At 46.5% G+C, this 17,309-nt stretch overlaps 1 protein-coding gene across 1 annotated transcript; it reads right to left on the bottom strand.

Annotated features, from left to right (window-relative positions):
* Window positions 1–1,091: 1,091 nt before the first annotated feature.
* On the bottom strand, window positions 1,092–15,751 carry TXNDC15 (thioredoxin domain containing 15). The gene is made up of 5 exons (XM_038552202.1): window positions 15,587–15,751; window positions 10,307–10,794; window positions 8,453–8,616; window positions 3,718–3,848; window positions 1,092–1,799 (listed from the first exon to the last, which is right to left on the bottom strand). Exons 1-5 carry the CDS (start codon window positions 15,651–15,653, stop codon window positions 1,603–1,605), a joined length of 1,047 nt encoding a protein of 348 aa, XP_038408130.1. The 5' UTR covers window positions 15,654–15,751; the 3' UTR covers window positions 1,092–1,602.
* Between the last annotated feature and the right edge of the window lie 1,558 nt (window positions 15,752–17,309).

Raw genomic sequence — 17,309 nt, 5'->3', positions numbered from 1 at the left:
GGTTCAAATCCCTCAAATCCCAGCTTCGTCTATTTACTGTGTGTGACCTGGGCAAGTTACTTAACCTCTCTCCATGCCTCCATTTGCTCATTTGTAAAGGGAAATGAGCCATTCTGAACCACTGTCCCTTCCCGCCAGTAACCACCCCAGCCATAGCTGTCCACAACATAAAGCTGTAAACTCCTGCCCAACATAACATTCTGAGAAGGTGACTCAACTAAAGTTCTATTTCCAGAGAATTTAAGGTGCATTATGAAATGAACTACTCTATCTGGAACACTGGAAACAATCAATCTAAAAGTAACTTAGCAGGGGCCTGGGTGGCTCAGTCAGCTAAGTGTCTGCTTCTGGCTCAGGTCATGATCCCAGTCTCCTGGGATCAAGCTCCACATCCAGCTCCTTGCTCTGTCAGCCCCTGCTCCCCCTACTTGGTGTTCTCTCTCTCTGTCAAATAAAATCTTTTTTAAAAAAAGTTTTTCTGTGGTCAGATGTTGTATCTGAGTTTAAAGGATCTTAGAAACAGCTTTTCAAAAAGCTGGTATAGGGATCCCTGGGTGGCGCAGCGGTTTGGCGCCTGCCTTTGGCCCAGGGCGCGATCCTGGAGACCCGGGATCGAATCCCACATTGGGCTCCCAGTGCATGGAGCCTGCTTCTCCCTCTGCCTCTGTCTCTGCCTCTCTCTCTCTCTCTCTGTGACTATCATAAATAAAAAAATAAAAATTTACAGTATGACTCGAGTTATAATGGACAATGTTTAAAAAAAAAAAAAAAAAAAAAAGCTGGTATAAATTTCATGTTGTCTCTTTTCTACATGTGTCCTAAATTAGACTAGAATCAACTGTGGGCAAGAACACAGTGTTACATACTTCTTTTGGCTCTCACTGAAACTCACACAGTGCTAAGAACCTCTTAAGGCTGAATCAGTGCATGCTGGGTAGGTAACTGTGACTAAAATTTGAGTGATGCTTTTGCCTAGATCTGGTAATAAATAAGCTTTAGTTTGATGATAATATTTACTTTCTCCTAACATCTGTCGTATCCAGAAACAACTTAAACCACTTCAAATTCTTTCAATGAAATTAAACATTACAAACACCAAAGTACTTGACTCTTTTATTTTCCCATCAGTTACTCAAGAAGGTCACACTTACCAATTCTAGTTATTCTTCTGCAACAGAACACTCTCCTGCACGGAGAGAAAAACTGCAAATGAACAGAAACCAATCTTCTTACACATATATAAGGAATCAAGAGTTTCCTAAAACTATAATGTGAAACTCCTATTTCTTCCTTCTATGAAGCAAACTGTCACTATCCACTATTCCACCTGAATACAGCTCCACATTTGAAACTGGATTACTCCCTTAAAACATTGGATTAGTCAAAACAAGAATGGTGAGCGCCACTGAATATTTTTGCATTTGCTTATTGCAGTACTAATTAAAACACCAATTTATAATTTTTAACACATTTAACAGTTCAACAAATGCATGATTCTTTTAATCTAACTGAAGTTGTAAATCTACACTTCACTGGAGAAGATGTAAGAAAAGGCAGCACTGATTTCTGAAATTCCTCGTTCCAACTTCTTTCAGCCCGTCACTATTCCACGTGTTCCTGCTCTTGTCCTGGAATTAGCCACCGAATGCTCTCAGTTCGAATGGTAGCATACATAATAAAGCTAATTAAAAAGAACAGGGAAAATACAAGCAGCCAGTCCACACTTTTGATCAGAGTGCTGGGAAGAGGGCCTATTTGATCAGCTTGCGTTACCACCACATTTTTCTTGGCTTCTATGCCTGAAAAAGAAATCAGCTGTTTCAAATCAGACAGAAAACATACACGCTAAAGATCTTTCTCAAGCATTTTGTGTGGTATGCAAAAAAGATATGTAGTCTTAAAATAAATACACTGGTGTATCTGGGACGGATTTCACTTGTCTGTTGGTATAATCTGTGTTTGCCTTTCCCCCACCACACATCAAAGGAGCAGGAACCCATTCAGCTGTTCAAAGCCTAAATGCTAAAATTTTTATGAACTCCCCAGAAGGGTCTTAGTGCAGGGTAAGAGTTGTCTTTTGTTCTCTGTGACACCAAAATTCAACAAGTAACTGCTAAAGCTAGTCTCAGGAATCTACAGAATGTTTTCACAGGTGAATGAATGCTAAATTCAAAATGCCTTTAAATCATTTACTGAAAACATTGTTAGAACTAACCACCACTAAGATACGCCATTACCAAAGATGCTATGACTCCTCGATTTCTTTTGGGTTCTAGGTTTTCCTAGAACGTTGAGCAAAATGGCACCTTCTTTCCATATCTGTCTGATTGATAAGCAGGGGTATGGAACTCTAAGACTTGGAATAGCTAACTACCCACCAACAACCCTTTCACTCATATGAGGTAACTCAGCTCTTTGTTCTTTACTGTGAGATATAAGTAGATTTCATGTATATGTAAGGTATGTTTTAACTTATTTTTATTCCCAGTAAATATACTTCAGGAAAAAGTGGGGTTCATAATTAAGATATTCAAGCTTTTGAAGAGCAAACTTATGCAAAGAAAAAAATTTCTTCAATATTTAGTGTTCAAACTTCTACAGAATAAAAAAATTAGGCTACATGTTTTGGCAAATATTAAGGGACTAAAATAGCATCTGCATATGGGTGAATAAATGGAACAACACACAGCAACAAAAAAGAAGAAAATACAACTGTACCCACCAATGCAGATGAATCTCACAAAAACACAATGGTGACTGAAATAAGCCAGCACAAAGGAATCTATTCTGGATGTCTCCATTAATATAAAGTTCAAAAACAGATAACACTAGCCCATTGTGTTAGGAGTCAAGGTGGTAGTTATCTTTGCGGGCAGGAGTGCTGAGGGTGGACTGGTCACATTCTCTCTGGGTCTGAATCCTGGTTACTCAAGGTGTTCATATTGTGAAAATTTATCACCCAGCACACCAATAATTAATGCATACATTTGGGTAAATATTACACTTTAATGAAAAATGTATGTAAGAAATTATCTACAAGGGGCAGCCCCAGTGGTGCAGCGGTTTGGCACCGCCTGCAGCCTGGGGTGTGATCCTGGAGACCCGGGATTGAGTCCCAAGTCAGGCTCCCTGCATGGAGCCTGCTTCTCCCTCTGCCTGTGTCTCTGCCTCTCTCTCTCTTTGTCTATGAATAAATAAATAAAATCTTAAAAGAAAAGAAATGTAAATGTTTAAAAAAAAAAAGAAATTATCTACAGGTGTATGGTATGTGAATTATAGAATAATAAAACTGTTTTTTAAAGGTATTGATAGGGATCCCTGGGTGGCGCAGCAGTTTGGCGCCTGCCTTTGGCCCAGGGCGCGATCCTGGGGACCCGGGATCGAGTCCCACGATGGGCTCCCAGTGCATGGAGCCTGCTTCTCCCTCTGCCTATGTCTCTGCCTCTCTCTCTCTGACTATCATAAATAAATAAAAATTTTTTAAAAATAAAAAATAAAAAAATAAAGGTATTGATAATCATTAAAATTACCTATTCATGTGAAGCTTGCCACTGATTGAGAAACTTTTAATAGAACCATAGCAGTTCACCAGAAAAGAAGGTTTGCATCTGAAAACCAATCTTGAATCTTTCACTTAAGAAGAGCAGACAGGAACCCACAGAATTAATATACCTGAGCAAAATAAAATCCCTTGAATGGCATATTATTTCTACATACCCGTCTGGTTAAAAATGAAGACTTTCAGTGTTTCCAATGTTCGGTCCGTATGATTAAATCTAGCCATTGGTTTAGCTCCTTGAAATAACAAGATGTTGGGAACAGCTACGGTTCCAAACCTGGTAGAAAGGCTATCATCACAGAAAGAAGTCAGTCAGAAAACCAGAACCAACAGCAGGTTTTCTCACGCAGTTACCATATCAGAATGGATGGCCATAAATCCATTTTTTATCAGTTTATCAGTATCAGTTTCCTGTGACCTAGAGAGGTTTCTGATAACTCAAACTCTATGCTTATAGCTCTTTCTGACCTTTTTCTTTCTTTCTTTCTTTTTTAAAGATTTTATTTATTCATGAGAGACAGAGAGAGAGGCAGAGACACAGGAGAGGGAGAAGCAGGCTCCCTATGGGGATCCAGATGTGGGACTCGATCCCAGGATCCAGGATCACGCCCTGGGCCAAAGGCAGACACTTAATCACTAAGCCACCCAGGTGTCCCCCTTTCTGATCTTTTTCCTTATGGGTTAAATTTGGGGGCATTCCTATTCTGCTGAGTTGCTTTCTATTATAATAAGGCACTATTCTTCACACAGTTATTCCACTTTTTTTTTTTTTTTTTTTTTTTTTTTAAGTAAACTCTACCCCCAATGTAAGGCTGGAACTCACAACCTCTAGATCAAGAAGTGCACACTCCACTGAGTCAACCAAGCTTCCCCTAGTGATTACACTATTTAAGTTGCTAACTGCCAAAAGTGGTCAGACCAGAAAATTCTAGTTCATGGACAAAGCATACTATGTCAATTTTTTTGACAAAAGAAATTTCAGACTCTCCAGAATGCCCATCTCCATCCTTCATATATGAGATTCAACTTAGGGTGAGCAGTTAGTTTGGTTAAGTCAGGACCCGTGGATCTATGGTCTAGCAGACACACCAGGAAGTTCACCACTGGGGCAGGACATAACATGATCTGAGTGGTACTGCTTCACCTTTACATAATACAGTCGGTCCTATAAGCTCTGGAGTCAAAACACTCGGGTTCAAGCCTCAGGTCTGTCACTGAACCAGTTGTGTGAGCTTCAGGCAGACTATTTAACCTCTTTAAGCCTCAGTTTCCCCCATTAGTAAAATGATAGTATTGGAAAATCAGGATTTATTTATTTTGTAAACATGGTGTACCTTAAATATAACACATGAGGCAAACACATGCCCCGGCCTTATAACAAGTCTCTACTCTCCATGATCAGCAGACACTGAGAGGCATGCACGGAGATGACAGAAGAAAGCAGATGATAAAGGCCAGCAGAAAACGGCAGGGTGAGACCCAAACCTAGAGCTTTAAGCTGGTGCTAGGGGCCAGCCCTGCCAGTGGGGTAGGGGGAGTCCAGTCCAAGTCTGACACTGACCTAGACTGTCCTTCCCACCAGTCTCTTACCTTGGGCCAGGCCACCTAGATATTTCCCTGAAGCCCTTGTGAGAATTACTAATTTGCTGCAATTTCTTTCTCCCTAAACAAGTTTAGGTAAATGTTGGCAGTTACATTACCCACATGGAAGATCAGTGGAGTGCAAATTTTTACTCAAAATTTTTACTTGAAGGGTGCCTGGGTGGCTCAGTTGGTTAAGCATCGACTTGATTTAGGCTCAAGCCATGATCTCAGGCTCATGGGATTGAGCCCCAAGTTGGGCTCTGCACTCAATGGGGAGTCTGCTTCTCCCTCTCTCCGTCTCCCTCTGCTCACTTGGTCTCTCTCTCTCTCTCTTTCTCTCTCTCAAATAAATAATTAAAATCTTTTAAAAAGTCTGAGGGGACACTTGGGTGACTCTGTGGTTGAGCATCTGCCTTCAGCTCAGGGCATGATCCCGGAGTACAGGGATCAAGTCCCACATCGGGCTCCCTGCATGAAGCCTGCTTCCCCCTCTGCCTGTGTCTCTACCTCACTCTCTCTCTTTCTCTCTGTCTGTCTCTCATGAAAAAAATAAATAAAATCTTCAAAAAAAAATTTTTTTTTTTTTACTCAACTTCATTTTTACCAATTTGACCATGTTCCAGACTTTCCAAAGTGATCCACCCACCACCTCCTGTAACCTGCTAAAGGGCATGTGATGCAGAGGAGGAGGGACACACTTTAAAACCCATGCACAGGGGCGCCTGGGTGGCTCAGTGGGTTAAACATCTGCCTTTGACTCAGGTCATGACCTCGGGATCCTGGGATTGAGCCCCACATCGGAATCCCTGCTTTGTGGAGAGTCTGCTTTTCCCTCTTCCTCTCCCTCAACTCATGTTCATGCTCAAGCTTTTTCTCTCACACACAAAAATAAATAAATATTTTTTAAAAAATAAATAGGGCAGTCCTGGTGGCGCAGCGGTTTGGCGCCGCCTGCAGCCCAGGGTGTGATCCTGGAGACCTGGGATCGAGTCCGACATCCGGCTCCCTGCGTGGAGCCTGCTTCTCCCTCTGCTTGTGTCTGCCTCTGTGTGTGTGTGTGTGTCTCTATGAATAAGTAAATAAAATCTTTTTAAAAAATTTTTTTTAATTAAAAAATAAATAAATAAATAAAACCCTCGCACAGTCACAGCCCTTGGGGGAAATACACATCTGAACAAAGCTCTTTATACCTTATCTCACTGAACATCTAAAAAAGACAAAAGCCCACTGAATAACATAAAACAAAAGTAAACACCATTTTATTTATTTTATTTTTGTAAAGATTTTACTTATTTATTCATGAGAGACAGAGAGAGAGGCAGAGACACAGGCAGATCCACTAAGGAACATGCATACAATAAATGTAAATAAGAGGAAAGAAAAAAGGGGGAGGGAAAGGAAAGAAAGAAAGAAATCCTGAGCAGACACACAACAGGGTGCTGAATCAGGCTACCAAGGGGAGAAACTTAAACTGCAGATGAGTCTCAGGAGGGTTCCACATGTGACACTAATTTTGCTAATTCAGGCAGACCAAAACCCTGAAGAGTCCTCTGGCCCCTCCACTACCATCAAGCAGACCCACCTTTAAATTCCATCCTTAATGCAAACTGGTGCAGGCACTCTGGAAAACAGTATGGAAGTTCCTCAAAAAGTTAAAAATAGAGCTACCCCACCACCCAGCAATTGCACAACTGGTTGTTTATCCAAAGGATACAAACATAGTGACTCAAAGGGGCACCTGCAGCCCAATGTTTATAGCAGCAATGTCCACAAGAGCCAAACTGTGGGAAGAGCCCAGATATCCAGTGACAGATGAATGGATAAAGATATAGTATATATATAAAATCGAATATTACTCAGCCATTAATAAGAATGAAATCTGGGCAGCCCCGGTGGCTCAGCAGTTTAGCGCTGCCTTCGGTCCAGGGTATGATCCTGGAGACCCGGGATCCAGTCCACGTCGGTCTCCCTGCATGGAGCCTGCTCCTCCCTCTGCCTGTGTCTCTGCCCCTCTCTCTCTCTGCATCTCTCATGAATAAATATATAGAAAAAAATAAGAATGAATCTTGCCATTTACATTGATGTCGATGGAACTAGAGGGTAATATAGTTAAGTGAAATAAGGCAGAGAAAAATACCATACGATTTCACTCATATATGGAATTTAAGAAACAAAATAGAGGAACGTAGGGGAAGGGAAGGAAAAATAAGGTAAAAACAGAGAAGTAGGGCAGCCCGGGCGGCTCAGCGGTTTGGCCGCCGCCTTGCAGCCCAGGGCCTGATCCTGGAGACCCGGGATCGAGTCCCACGTCAGGCTCCCTGCATGGAGCCTGCTTCTCCCTCTGCCTGTGCCTCTGCCTCTCTCTCCCTCTGGGTCTCTCATGAATAAATAAATAAAATATTAAAAAACAAAACAAAACAGAGAAGTAAGCAAACCTTAAGAGACTTAATGCTAGGAAACAAAGTGAGAGTTGCTGAAGGAGAGATGGGGGGGAATGAGTAAATAGGTGATGGGCATTAAGGAGGGTATGTGATGTAATGAGAACTGGGTGTAAAAAGAAAAAAAAAAAAAAAAAAAAGAAGAAGAACTGGGTGTTACTTGAAATTGATGAATCACTAAAGCCTACCCCTGAATCTAGTAATACAATATATGTTAACCAAATTGAATTTAAATTTTTAAAAAAATTATTAACTTAGTCATAGTAATTCACTCATTTATATAATACAACCCAGGGCTAGTTACTTACTTCTGTTCAAAATTGGGGGGAAATTATCGTACATATTCACTATACCCATTTTGAGGACAAAATGAGATACAAATGAAAAGTACTTTCCCCAATGTCTAGCACATGGTAGGCCCTCCATAAACAATAGATGTAATTAACATAAAGATAGATAGGGAAGCCTGGGTGGCTCAGTGATTGAGCATCTGCCTTTGGCTCAGGGTGTGGATCCCAGGGGTCCTGGGATCGAGTCCCACATTGAGTTCCTTATGGGGAGCCTGCTTCTCCCTCTGCCTGTGTCTCTGCCTCTCTCTCTGGGTCTCTCATGAATATATAAATTAAAAAAAAAAAAAAAAAAAAAGACAAATTCCACCCTGCAGACAACAGTCCCTTCTCTTCAGGGGCCTCCAGAAAGTGAGTCTCAGCTCCCTGAGGAGTCTTTACCACTCACCCTTGCCCATCCCTCCTGCTAGTCCACTTTCCATGCTCACATCTACATTCTCATCTTTGAATTTAAATGACTACCTCCAAATAACTGCAACCATCATCCAGAAGGATGACGTGTAAGCTCTATTCAGGGAACATACCTGCTGTGCTGAGAAGCATCGAGTGCCAAAAAATGAAGAGCTGGAAATGCCCGGGGCAGAGAATTAAAATGAGGGGCCAAACTGGCAGAAAATCGGCACCATGGGGTGTAAAACAGGACCAGCGTGCAGTCACTACCATTTGGATTCAGAAAATCCATAAGGTCCTGTAGTAAAAAAAAAAAAAAAAACAAGTGTTAAAGTCAGCAGTAAATGTTCATGTACATTCTTCTGGAAGGATGCCCAAGAAAGTGGAAACACTGCTGCCTCCAAGGAGAGGAGGCAGGGACACGATAGGGAGACTACAGGATATCCCCTTAAGAACCTTTTGGGTTTGGGGGCACCTGGGTGGCTCAGTGGTTGAGAGTACGTCTTCCACTCAGGTCGTGATCCAGGGGTCCTGGGATCGAGTCTCCCATCCGGCTCCCTGTGAGAAGCCTGCTTCTCCTTCTGCCTATTTCTCTGCCTCTCTCTGTCTCTCATGAATAAATAAATAAAAATAAAAAATAAAGAACCTTTTGGGTTTTGAACCATAGGAATGCATGAATCAGCAGCAAAGTATTGGCAAATAACGAATCATAAACTTTCCCATAGGCTTTCTTGATAGTACTGTATAGCAATTTCAGTATCTTTCGGGATTCGTCAATTCAAATACTAAGTACCCACAAGGCACAAGCCATTGTCCCCACCTCTGACCTGTGCCTTTCACACATTCTAATGGCATTATTAAAGCACTGAACAGTAGATCCAGATCTGCAAGCAGTCAAATCAATGTATTTGCCCAAAGGCTAGTTCAATGACAGGGTGCATCATCCCTGCCACCACCCTAACTCAGACTGCTGAAACTGCTCTCTCCTGGTCAAGTGTGTGACACTCAAGAAACAGTCCAGCAGGGCTGAGGCACACTGTTCACCAGGCACTAAGGGGAGGGTGTGAGGCCAGCGCGGACCCCTGTACTTCAAGGGGCCACGGACACTCCATATACCATTTACCCTCATTTAAAATAAGCAGTCATAGCGTGCAGAGCTAGGATTTCTTCTCATATTACATAAGCAGCCTAAACTCATCCTGCTACCTGACTCAACAATCCCACAGAAACAGTCAGACATTATCCTAGTGTTCTCTTTGGAATTATTATTTATCCAACGGGCTGGAAAAGCATGGCTGCATTGGGGACAACTCACTCCGGAGAAAACACTGGAATCATAGTCTTTGAAGAAACTTTTCATTAATATAACCTGCTTCCCAGGGGTATCACTAGTCTAAACACTGCTAATCACAATCTTAGTAATTCAGATATTTTTAACTTACCTCTGTAATAAATAGCTCATTTGGAAGAAGAAAAATGCTAGGATTCTGATGCTAAGTGCCTATCTGTCCAATGGGATTTTTTTTTTTTTTTTAAGATTTCTTCATTTATTTGAGACAGAGAGAGCATGAGTGGGGGGTTGGAACGGAGGGAGAGAGAGAATCTCAAGCAGACTCTGGGCTGAGCGCAGAGCCCAACATGGGGCTCTAACTCACGACCCTGAGACCACCACCTGAGCTGAAACCAAGACTCAAACTAAACCAACTGAGCCACCTATATGCCCCTGGGATCTCCATCATGAGGCTTGGTGGAGAGAAGACCCCAAGGATGACTAGGCTTAAGCGGCCTACAAAGCATAATTGATAACTGACACTAGTTCTATTGCCTCCTCTCCTCTCCCTACAAACATGAGAGCAAAGTCAATTTTCACTGATGCAGCCGTCAGAAAATGATAAAGATCCCGACCCTCCGTTTGATAGCTGATAGAATATTAAATAGGAAAATCAGTATGCAGAAAAGGAGGAAGAAACTAAGCCATCCTTTCTTACCTGTGACATATTTAAAACTTTGAGAGTAAAGTTTTCTAAGCCGGTCACATTTCTCTCCTCGCAGTTCACCTTGGGAGATTTCAGACTTTCCGTGTTATTGGAGTCCTCGTGTGGGGCCGGGTCCGATTCGCCCACCTCGGGCTCTGAGTAATACTCCTCCTCTCTGTCCTGGAAGCTGGCCCCCGTGCCGTCCAGAGAGAAGAGGTGCTCTCGGAGGCTGCACCGCGAGTCCTCCTCCCCTTGGGCCCCACAGGTGCCGCCACTGGGCTCGGAACTCAGCTTGTCGTCCGTCTCCCCGGGGATCACGGACAGCATCAGCACATGGTCGCCATCCGCGTCAAGCCCCAGGACCGTGCCTGCCTCTCCTGCTGACCTGTCCTGGCCCCCAGGGCCACGTGGGTGCTCTTCCTCACTTGTGGACACGACTCCGGCCAGCAGAGCATGAGCAGGCTGCTCCTCCGACTGCAAGTGACTGCCTTCCTCAGCAACTAAAACATGCCAGCATGTTCCCAGGTGTAAGTCACTTCAAAGTACACGCACCCCCAAAGAATTACAGTTATCCTCAAACAAGAAATTTTCCCCTACCAAGAAAAAAGGGTAATTTTCCCATAAAACTATCAGAGGGCCACCCATCATTCTCCAGATCATGAAGAAAAAGGTACCAGGTCAATGAATGTCAGATACCAAATGGACAACTACATGCCTTCATGTGATACCTGCTATTTGTCCTGTCGATTATAAGCAAAAACATTCCACTGCAAATATCCGATTAGGAAAATATAACGCAAATACTTCAACAATTTCATATGCTTGATGAAAATATCCAACAAAACAATGATGCCTTTATAGAAGATTCTACTATAGCAAGGCAACCTTGCACACATCATAACAGCTCTGAGAGCCCAGCAGGACAAGGATCACCATCCCCACTTAACGGATGACCAAGCCGAGGCACAGAGAAGCAGCATAAGGCCCAACCCAAGCAAGCTAGTAAGCAGCAGAGCCAGGTCTCTGAGTGAAGTCTTCGGACTGCTACTCCAGATCAGGCCTTACCCTGCCCCCATAATACCTCAGGGAGTGCTGTGCCTCGCAACCTGAGAACACTACTCCAGCCATACAGCAGCTCCTGCATGAGGTAGCCTCTCTCCTGCTTGCCACCCTTGGGAGTGCCAGGAGGTACACCCCACAGTGCCAAGGCAACAGCAGAGGTAAGGAGGACTTTCCTCCCACTTTTGGAGCCACTAGACAGGGAGTGGGCAAAATGTTTTGGGTAAGGGAAGACCCTAGGGAAGTCTCATTCACTGAGCAATCTCCACTCACCTTTTTTAACAGTGACTCCTGCCTTCCAACTCCCCTTAACTCAATAAAAGCAGCCAGACTCAGTGCCAACCACGGGGCAGCGGAAACAAATGAGCCCAGCTGTACTCAGACAAGCTCGCCTTGCGGCTAGGAAACCACCAGCCATGTAATGGGCTGTGCCCTGTCAACAGCATGTCACCCAAGTGTGAATAACCAACTGACTTTAAAGTTGGGGAGAGGTCTGGGAGCTTCCTAAGGTATGCACACTTAGTGTAAGAGCTCAAAGAATATCCCCATAGAGATTTGCAGATTCAAAGAACATTCTCTCAGAATCCTGCTTCTGGCTAAGTTGGAGGAAGAGAGACCAGATTTACCCTCCCTAGTGAAACAACCCCCAAAAGGCCAAAAATGTGCAAAAGTTTCAGGAGACTAGTTAGCCCGCAAGGAAGGATAGGGATCCCTGCAGAACAGGAAGAGAAACAGAGGAGAGCCCTACAGGGGCTCTAGCTTACCACCTGAGGGAGTGCCTGCCACAGCTCAGGAAGGGGGGAAGCAGGAGTCCAGCAGACTCCTCCAGTTGAGGAGTCCAGCAGACTCCTCCAGTTGAGGAGATGGTACTGAGGGTTCAGAGGGACCAAGAAATCTAGAGTCTGCAGGACAGAATAGTGGAGATGGGCAAGCTGCAGAGAGAGGACCCAGAGACCTGCAGAGAGACCCCCATCAAACACACTCATCAACATTTACATGGGAGTAAGTTCCCAAAGCAAAGCAAAGAACCACCCAAAAGGATCAGAGGCAATAGTAAGTACCCACCACTCACAGAGAGCTGGGAGGAGTACCTGTTCTCACCAGCTAGACTAGAAAACCTCACAATTCACAGAGCACCGGAGAGAGGATGCAAAAGTAGTTGTGCACAATTAATCCTACAGTAAATACAGCTGTGCACCCATCTAGCAAACCTTAAAAGCAAGGCTCAAACCAGGCTCAGCTAACTTAACTGTACCCCAGGACAAAATTCATGAATATTTAGATGAACACTAAAATATCTAGCACTCAATAAGATCAAACTTATGTCCGGCATCCAATCAAAAGTTACCAAGCATTCCAAAAAGCAGGAAAATAAGATCCATAATGAGAACAAGAATTAACCAATTACAACTGACCCAAAGCTTGCAGATGTCAGAATTAGGAGATGAGGATATTAAAACAGTAATTATAACTCTATTACTATGTTCAGAAAGTTAAGCAAGTATAGAGATATAAAAGACCCACATCAAAATGCAAATCAAAACCACAGAGATCTCACCTCACACCTTTTATCAAAAAGACAAGAAATAACAAGTGCTGGGGATATGGAGAGAAAAGGAAACCTTCATGTGCTCTTGGAAGTAATGTAAATTGGGGCAGCTATTGTGTAAAACAGTATAGAGGTTCCTCAAAAAATTAAAACTATAATTACCATATGATCCAGCAATTCCACTTCCAGGTGGAACAAAAACACTAATTTGAAAAATATATGCATCCCATGTTCATTGCAGCCTTATTTACAAAAGCCACAGAAGCAATTTAGGTGTCTACCAAAGGAAGGATAAAGAACATAGAATCTATACACACGATATCATTATTCAGCCACAAAAAAGGAAACCTTGCCATTTGCAACAACATGCATAGATCATTATGCTAAATTGAGATGAATCCCAGAAAGACAGATTACCCTATGCTCTCACTTACATGTGGAATCTTCATAAATAAATAAATAACTAGCTCAGAGATACAGAGAACAGACTGGTGGCTATGAGAGGTGGTGGTGGAAGGGGGTGAAGATGGGGGCGCCTGGATGACTGGTCAGTGAAGCATCTGCCTTTGGCTCAGGTCATGATCCCAGGGTCCTGGGATGGAGCCACACATTGATCCCTGCATTAGGCTCCCTGCTCAGCAGAGAGCCTGCTTCCTCCTCTCCCTCTGCTCCTCCCCCTGCTTCTGTGCTGTCAAATAAATAAAGTCTTTTTAAAAAAAAGGGGGTGGGTGGGGAGGGAGATCCCTGGGTGGCTCAGCGGTTTAGCGCCTGCCTTCGGCCCAGGGCGTGATCCTGGAGTCCGGGGATCGAGTCAGGGGATCGAGTCCCGCGTTGGGCTCCCTGCATGGAGCCTGCTTCTCCCTCTGCCTCTCTCTCCCTCTCTGTGTGTATCTCATGAATAAATAAATAAAAATCTTTTAAAAAAAGAAAAAAAGAAAGAGAGTATAGATGGTCAGAAAGTACAAACTTTCAGGTACAAAATAAGTCATGAGAATGTAGATTCACAGTATGGTGACTCTAGTTAATAATACTAATACTGCATTGCATATATTAAAGTTACTGAGAGTAAATCTTAAAAGTTCTCGTCACAAGAAAAAAATACTTTAGGGGGGCGCCTGGGTGGCTCAGTCAGTTAAGCATCTATCTGCCTTTGGCTCAGGTCATGATCCCAGGTTCCTGGAACCAATGCCCATGGCAGGTTCCCTGCTCAGCAGGGAGTCTGCTTCTCCTGGCTCTCTGTCCCTCCCCCCACCCTCCCCCGTTCCTGTCTGTACACCCGCTCTTTCTCAAATAAATAAAATTTTTTCAAAGATTTTATTTATTTATTCATGAGAGACACAGAGAGAGGTAGAGACACAGGCAGAGGGAGAGGCAGGCTCCACGCCGGGAGCCCGACGCGGGACTCGATCCCGGGTCTCCAGGATCGCGCCCCCGGCCGAAGGCAGGCGCTAAACAGCTGAGCCACCCGGGCTGCCCGATAAAATATTTTTAAAAAAATATTTTAGGGGATCCCACCCGGGCTGCCCAATAAACTATTTTTTTAAAATATTTTAGGGGATCCCACCCGGGCTGCCCAATAAAATTTTTTTTTTAAATATTTTATTGGGGATCCCTGGGTGGCTCAGCGGTTTAGCACCTGCCTTCGGCCCGGGGCGCGATCCTGGAGACCCGGGATCGAGTCCCGCGTCGGGCTCCCGGCGTGGAGCCTGCCTCTCCCTCTGCCTGTGTCTCTACCTCTCTGTGTGTCTATCATAAATAAAATCTTTAAAAATATCTATATTTTTTAGGTGGGCAGCCCGGGTGGCTCAGCGGTTTAGCGCCGCCTTCGGCCCAGGGTATGATCCTGGAGACCCCGGATCGAGTCCCACGTCGGGCTCCCTGCATGGAGCCTGCTTCTCCCTCCGCTGTGTCTCTGCCTCTCCCTCTCTCTCTCTCATGGATAAATAAAATCTTAAAAAAAAAAAAAAAAAATAGCCGGCCAAACGGTCGGGACCTGAACAACTCGCGAGGGGCGGGACGACCCGGCCCTGCAGGGTAAGGCCGCAGCCTCGGCGCGGGTCGGGCCGGGCTCCGGCGTGGCTCCTCCCCCCGGGAGGCCCGGAGAGCGTGCTGTGGCTAGCAGCGGCTTACGCGGGGAGCCTCCTCTAGGTACGCCCGTCTGTCCTGCCTACAGGCAGCTGACCGAGCGCGGCCTTCTTAAAAAAAAGTGATCCGTCAAAGTGCAAAATAAAGCGTGGGCCCTGCAGGCGGAAAGGCAGGCTGTGACAGGCCCCGGAGAGCAAACCCGGCCCCGCCCGGACACGGAGCTACTCGCAGCCGGTCTCCTAGGTGGGTGCGTCGGGCGCCGGGAAGGTCGGCTCCTCGCTAGGATCCGCGTCGCCCCTAATGACGGGCGCGCCTCCGTAGGCGCCCACACGCTGCCGCTGGCGACTGACGGACGCCTGCGGCGCGGGCCTGCACGGGCTCCCCGCCGCCCCAGCCGACCCCGCGGAAAGGGGTCGGGACGCCGCGGGGCTGGGCGCGCGGGCCGGCGCCACGAGGAGCCGAGGGGTGAAAGCCCCGCGCAGGTGAAAGAGCGCCGCCCGAGCCGACCTCCACGCGCGTCATTTCGCTCGCCGCCGCCGGCCGCCCCACCCCCGCCGGCCACGGCCACGGCCACGGCCACGGCCCCAGCCCGCACTCACCCTCCAGGCCGCGGGCGGGAGACCCCAGCACCCACAGCAGGACCTGCCACCAGCCGAGGAGCCGCATGGCGCGGGGCTAGGAGCGTTCGGGACCACTGCCCGAGCCGCAGGGCAACGGGCGCTCGGCGGGGCGCGGCGCGGCGCGCTCCTGGCTTCCTGGGGGAGGGGAGCCGCGAGCGCGAGCACGAGCGCGAGCGCGAGCCCGTGCCGCCATCTTGGAAGCTGGCGGCGGCCGCGAGCGCCATCCTGGAGTCGGGCGGCCTGCCTCTGGCTTGTGGCCTAGAGGCCTCTAGTCCTTGGCGTCCGCCGCTGTTCAGGATCCCAGAGCTAGACACCTCCGGTCGTCTCGAGCTCTCCCGACCCGCAAGCCCCGGGCGGGGCTCCAACACAGACCCGCAGCCCGCCTTGTTCGCGCGGAAGGCGCCCTGGCTGCCGGCAGCAGGCGCTGCGTCTGTACGGCGCCGCGTTCCGGGGCGGGAGAGGCTCCGAGGCCTCCGCCGAGTGCCCGGAATCTCCGCCTTCCCCCCCGGCCCTGCCTGCCCGGGCCGCGCGGATCACGGGGCGCCCAGCTAAATTTGAATTTCGCAGAAACAACAAATAGGTTTTTATTTTACTCTAAGAAACATATGGATTTTGTTTCCTTTTTTTTTGTTTTTTAAGATTTTAAAAGATCATAAGCAGGGGGAGGTGATAGAGGAAGAAGCAGGTTCCCTGCTGAGCGAGGAGTGGGCAGTGAGGCTCCATCCCAGGATCCTGAGATCATGACCTCGGCCTAAGGCAGAAGCTTAACAGACTGCCCCGCCCAGGCGCTCCGAAACATACAGATTTTCTTTTTCTTTATTTTTAATTTGTAAGAGTGTACAAGGAGACACCGAGACATAGGCCGAGGGAGAAGCCGACTCCCCGCGGGGCACCGGATGCGGGACTGGATCCCAGAACCCCGGGATCACGCCCTGAGCGGAAGGCAGATGCTCAACCCGGATTTTCAATGGAGCTTTCTTTGTCCTGTCATTGTATTTGAGGAGTCTGATAACCGTAATCCTGCCTCCTGTGAACCCAGGGCAGGCAGTTTTGGTTGGTTGGTTGGTGTAACTAACCCACTCGCAGGGCAGTCTCCGACTCCCGGACCCTCCCCTCAAGCCCCGTCCCCGAGGAGGTTGGGCCACCTCTAAGCACACAGCCCGGATGAGGAGGGGAGCGGAGTAGCAGAGGAACAGGGCTCCGCATTCCAGAGCTAGGGGGGAGGGAGGAGGGACCTGAGAGAGCAAGCTGAGATGAAAACAATGACTCTCCAGGTCAGCAGTTAGGGGGAAGGGCCTCCTAAAGTCAGTAAAGCAAGTTTTGGGCATCCTGCAGTGCTACATCAGTGCAGCTTTCAAACTTGCATTAAGTGAGGTTAAAAACACAGAAATAGATGTTAAAGATCTTACATCAAATCCTTGGTAGTTACAGTTGGGCTGGCGAGTCTGGGGACCTCAAAATGGCCCACCCGAGGCCAGCAACCCCCCAATAACACCGCCCTACCCCCATCTTCCCGCCAACGCCACCTTGCTGCCCTACCCTAACTTAGCTTAGGAAACCCGTAACCTTTGCCCTAACCAAAAAAAAAAAAAAAGACCCGGAAAAGACCGAAAACCTGAAAAACATCACCAAATAAGGAAACCTCACCCCATATTTCCCTACCTAACCCTCCCGCCAAAAACTCCTTATAAACCCTCCTGCG

This window comes from Canis lupus, chromosome 11, assembly GCF_011100685.1.
Source record: "Canis lupus familiaris isolate Mischka breed German Shepherd chromosome 11, alternate assembly UU_Cfam_GSD_1.0, whole genome shotgun sequence".
NCBI classification, from domain to species: domain Eukaryota; kingdom Metazoa; phylum Chordata; class Mammalia; order Carnivora; family Canidae; genus Canis; species Canis lupus.
This window is presented reverse-complemented; position numbering and strand designations above follow the sequence as displayed.

Bases quoted from the DNA above. Each gene is read 5' to 3' on its own strand.
- TXNDC15 (XM_038552202.1), bottom strand. From the start codon at position 15,653: ATGCGGCTCCTCGGCTGGTGGCAGGTCCTGCTGTGGGTGCTGGGGTCT. The intron at 10,795-15,586 runs GTGAGTGCGGGC...GGCATGTTTTAG, and splicing joins TCCCGCCCGCGGCCTGGAGG to TTGCTGAGGAAGGCAGTCAC. The intron at 8,617-10,306 runs GTAAGAAAGGAT...TTTTTACTACAG, and splicing joins AAGTTTTAAATATGTCACAG to GACCTTATGGATTTTCTGAA.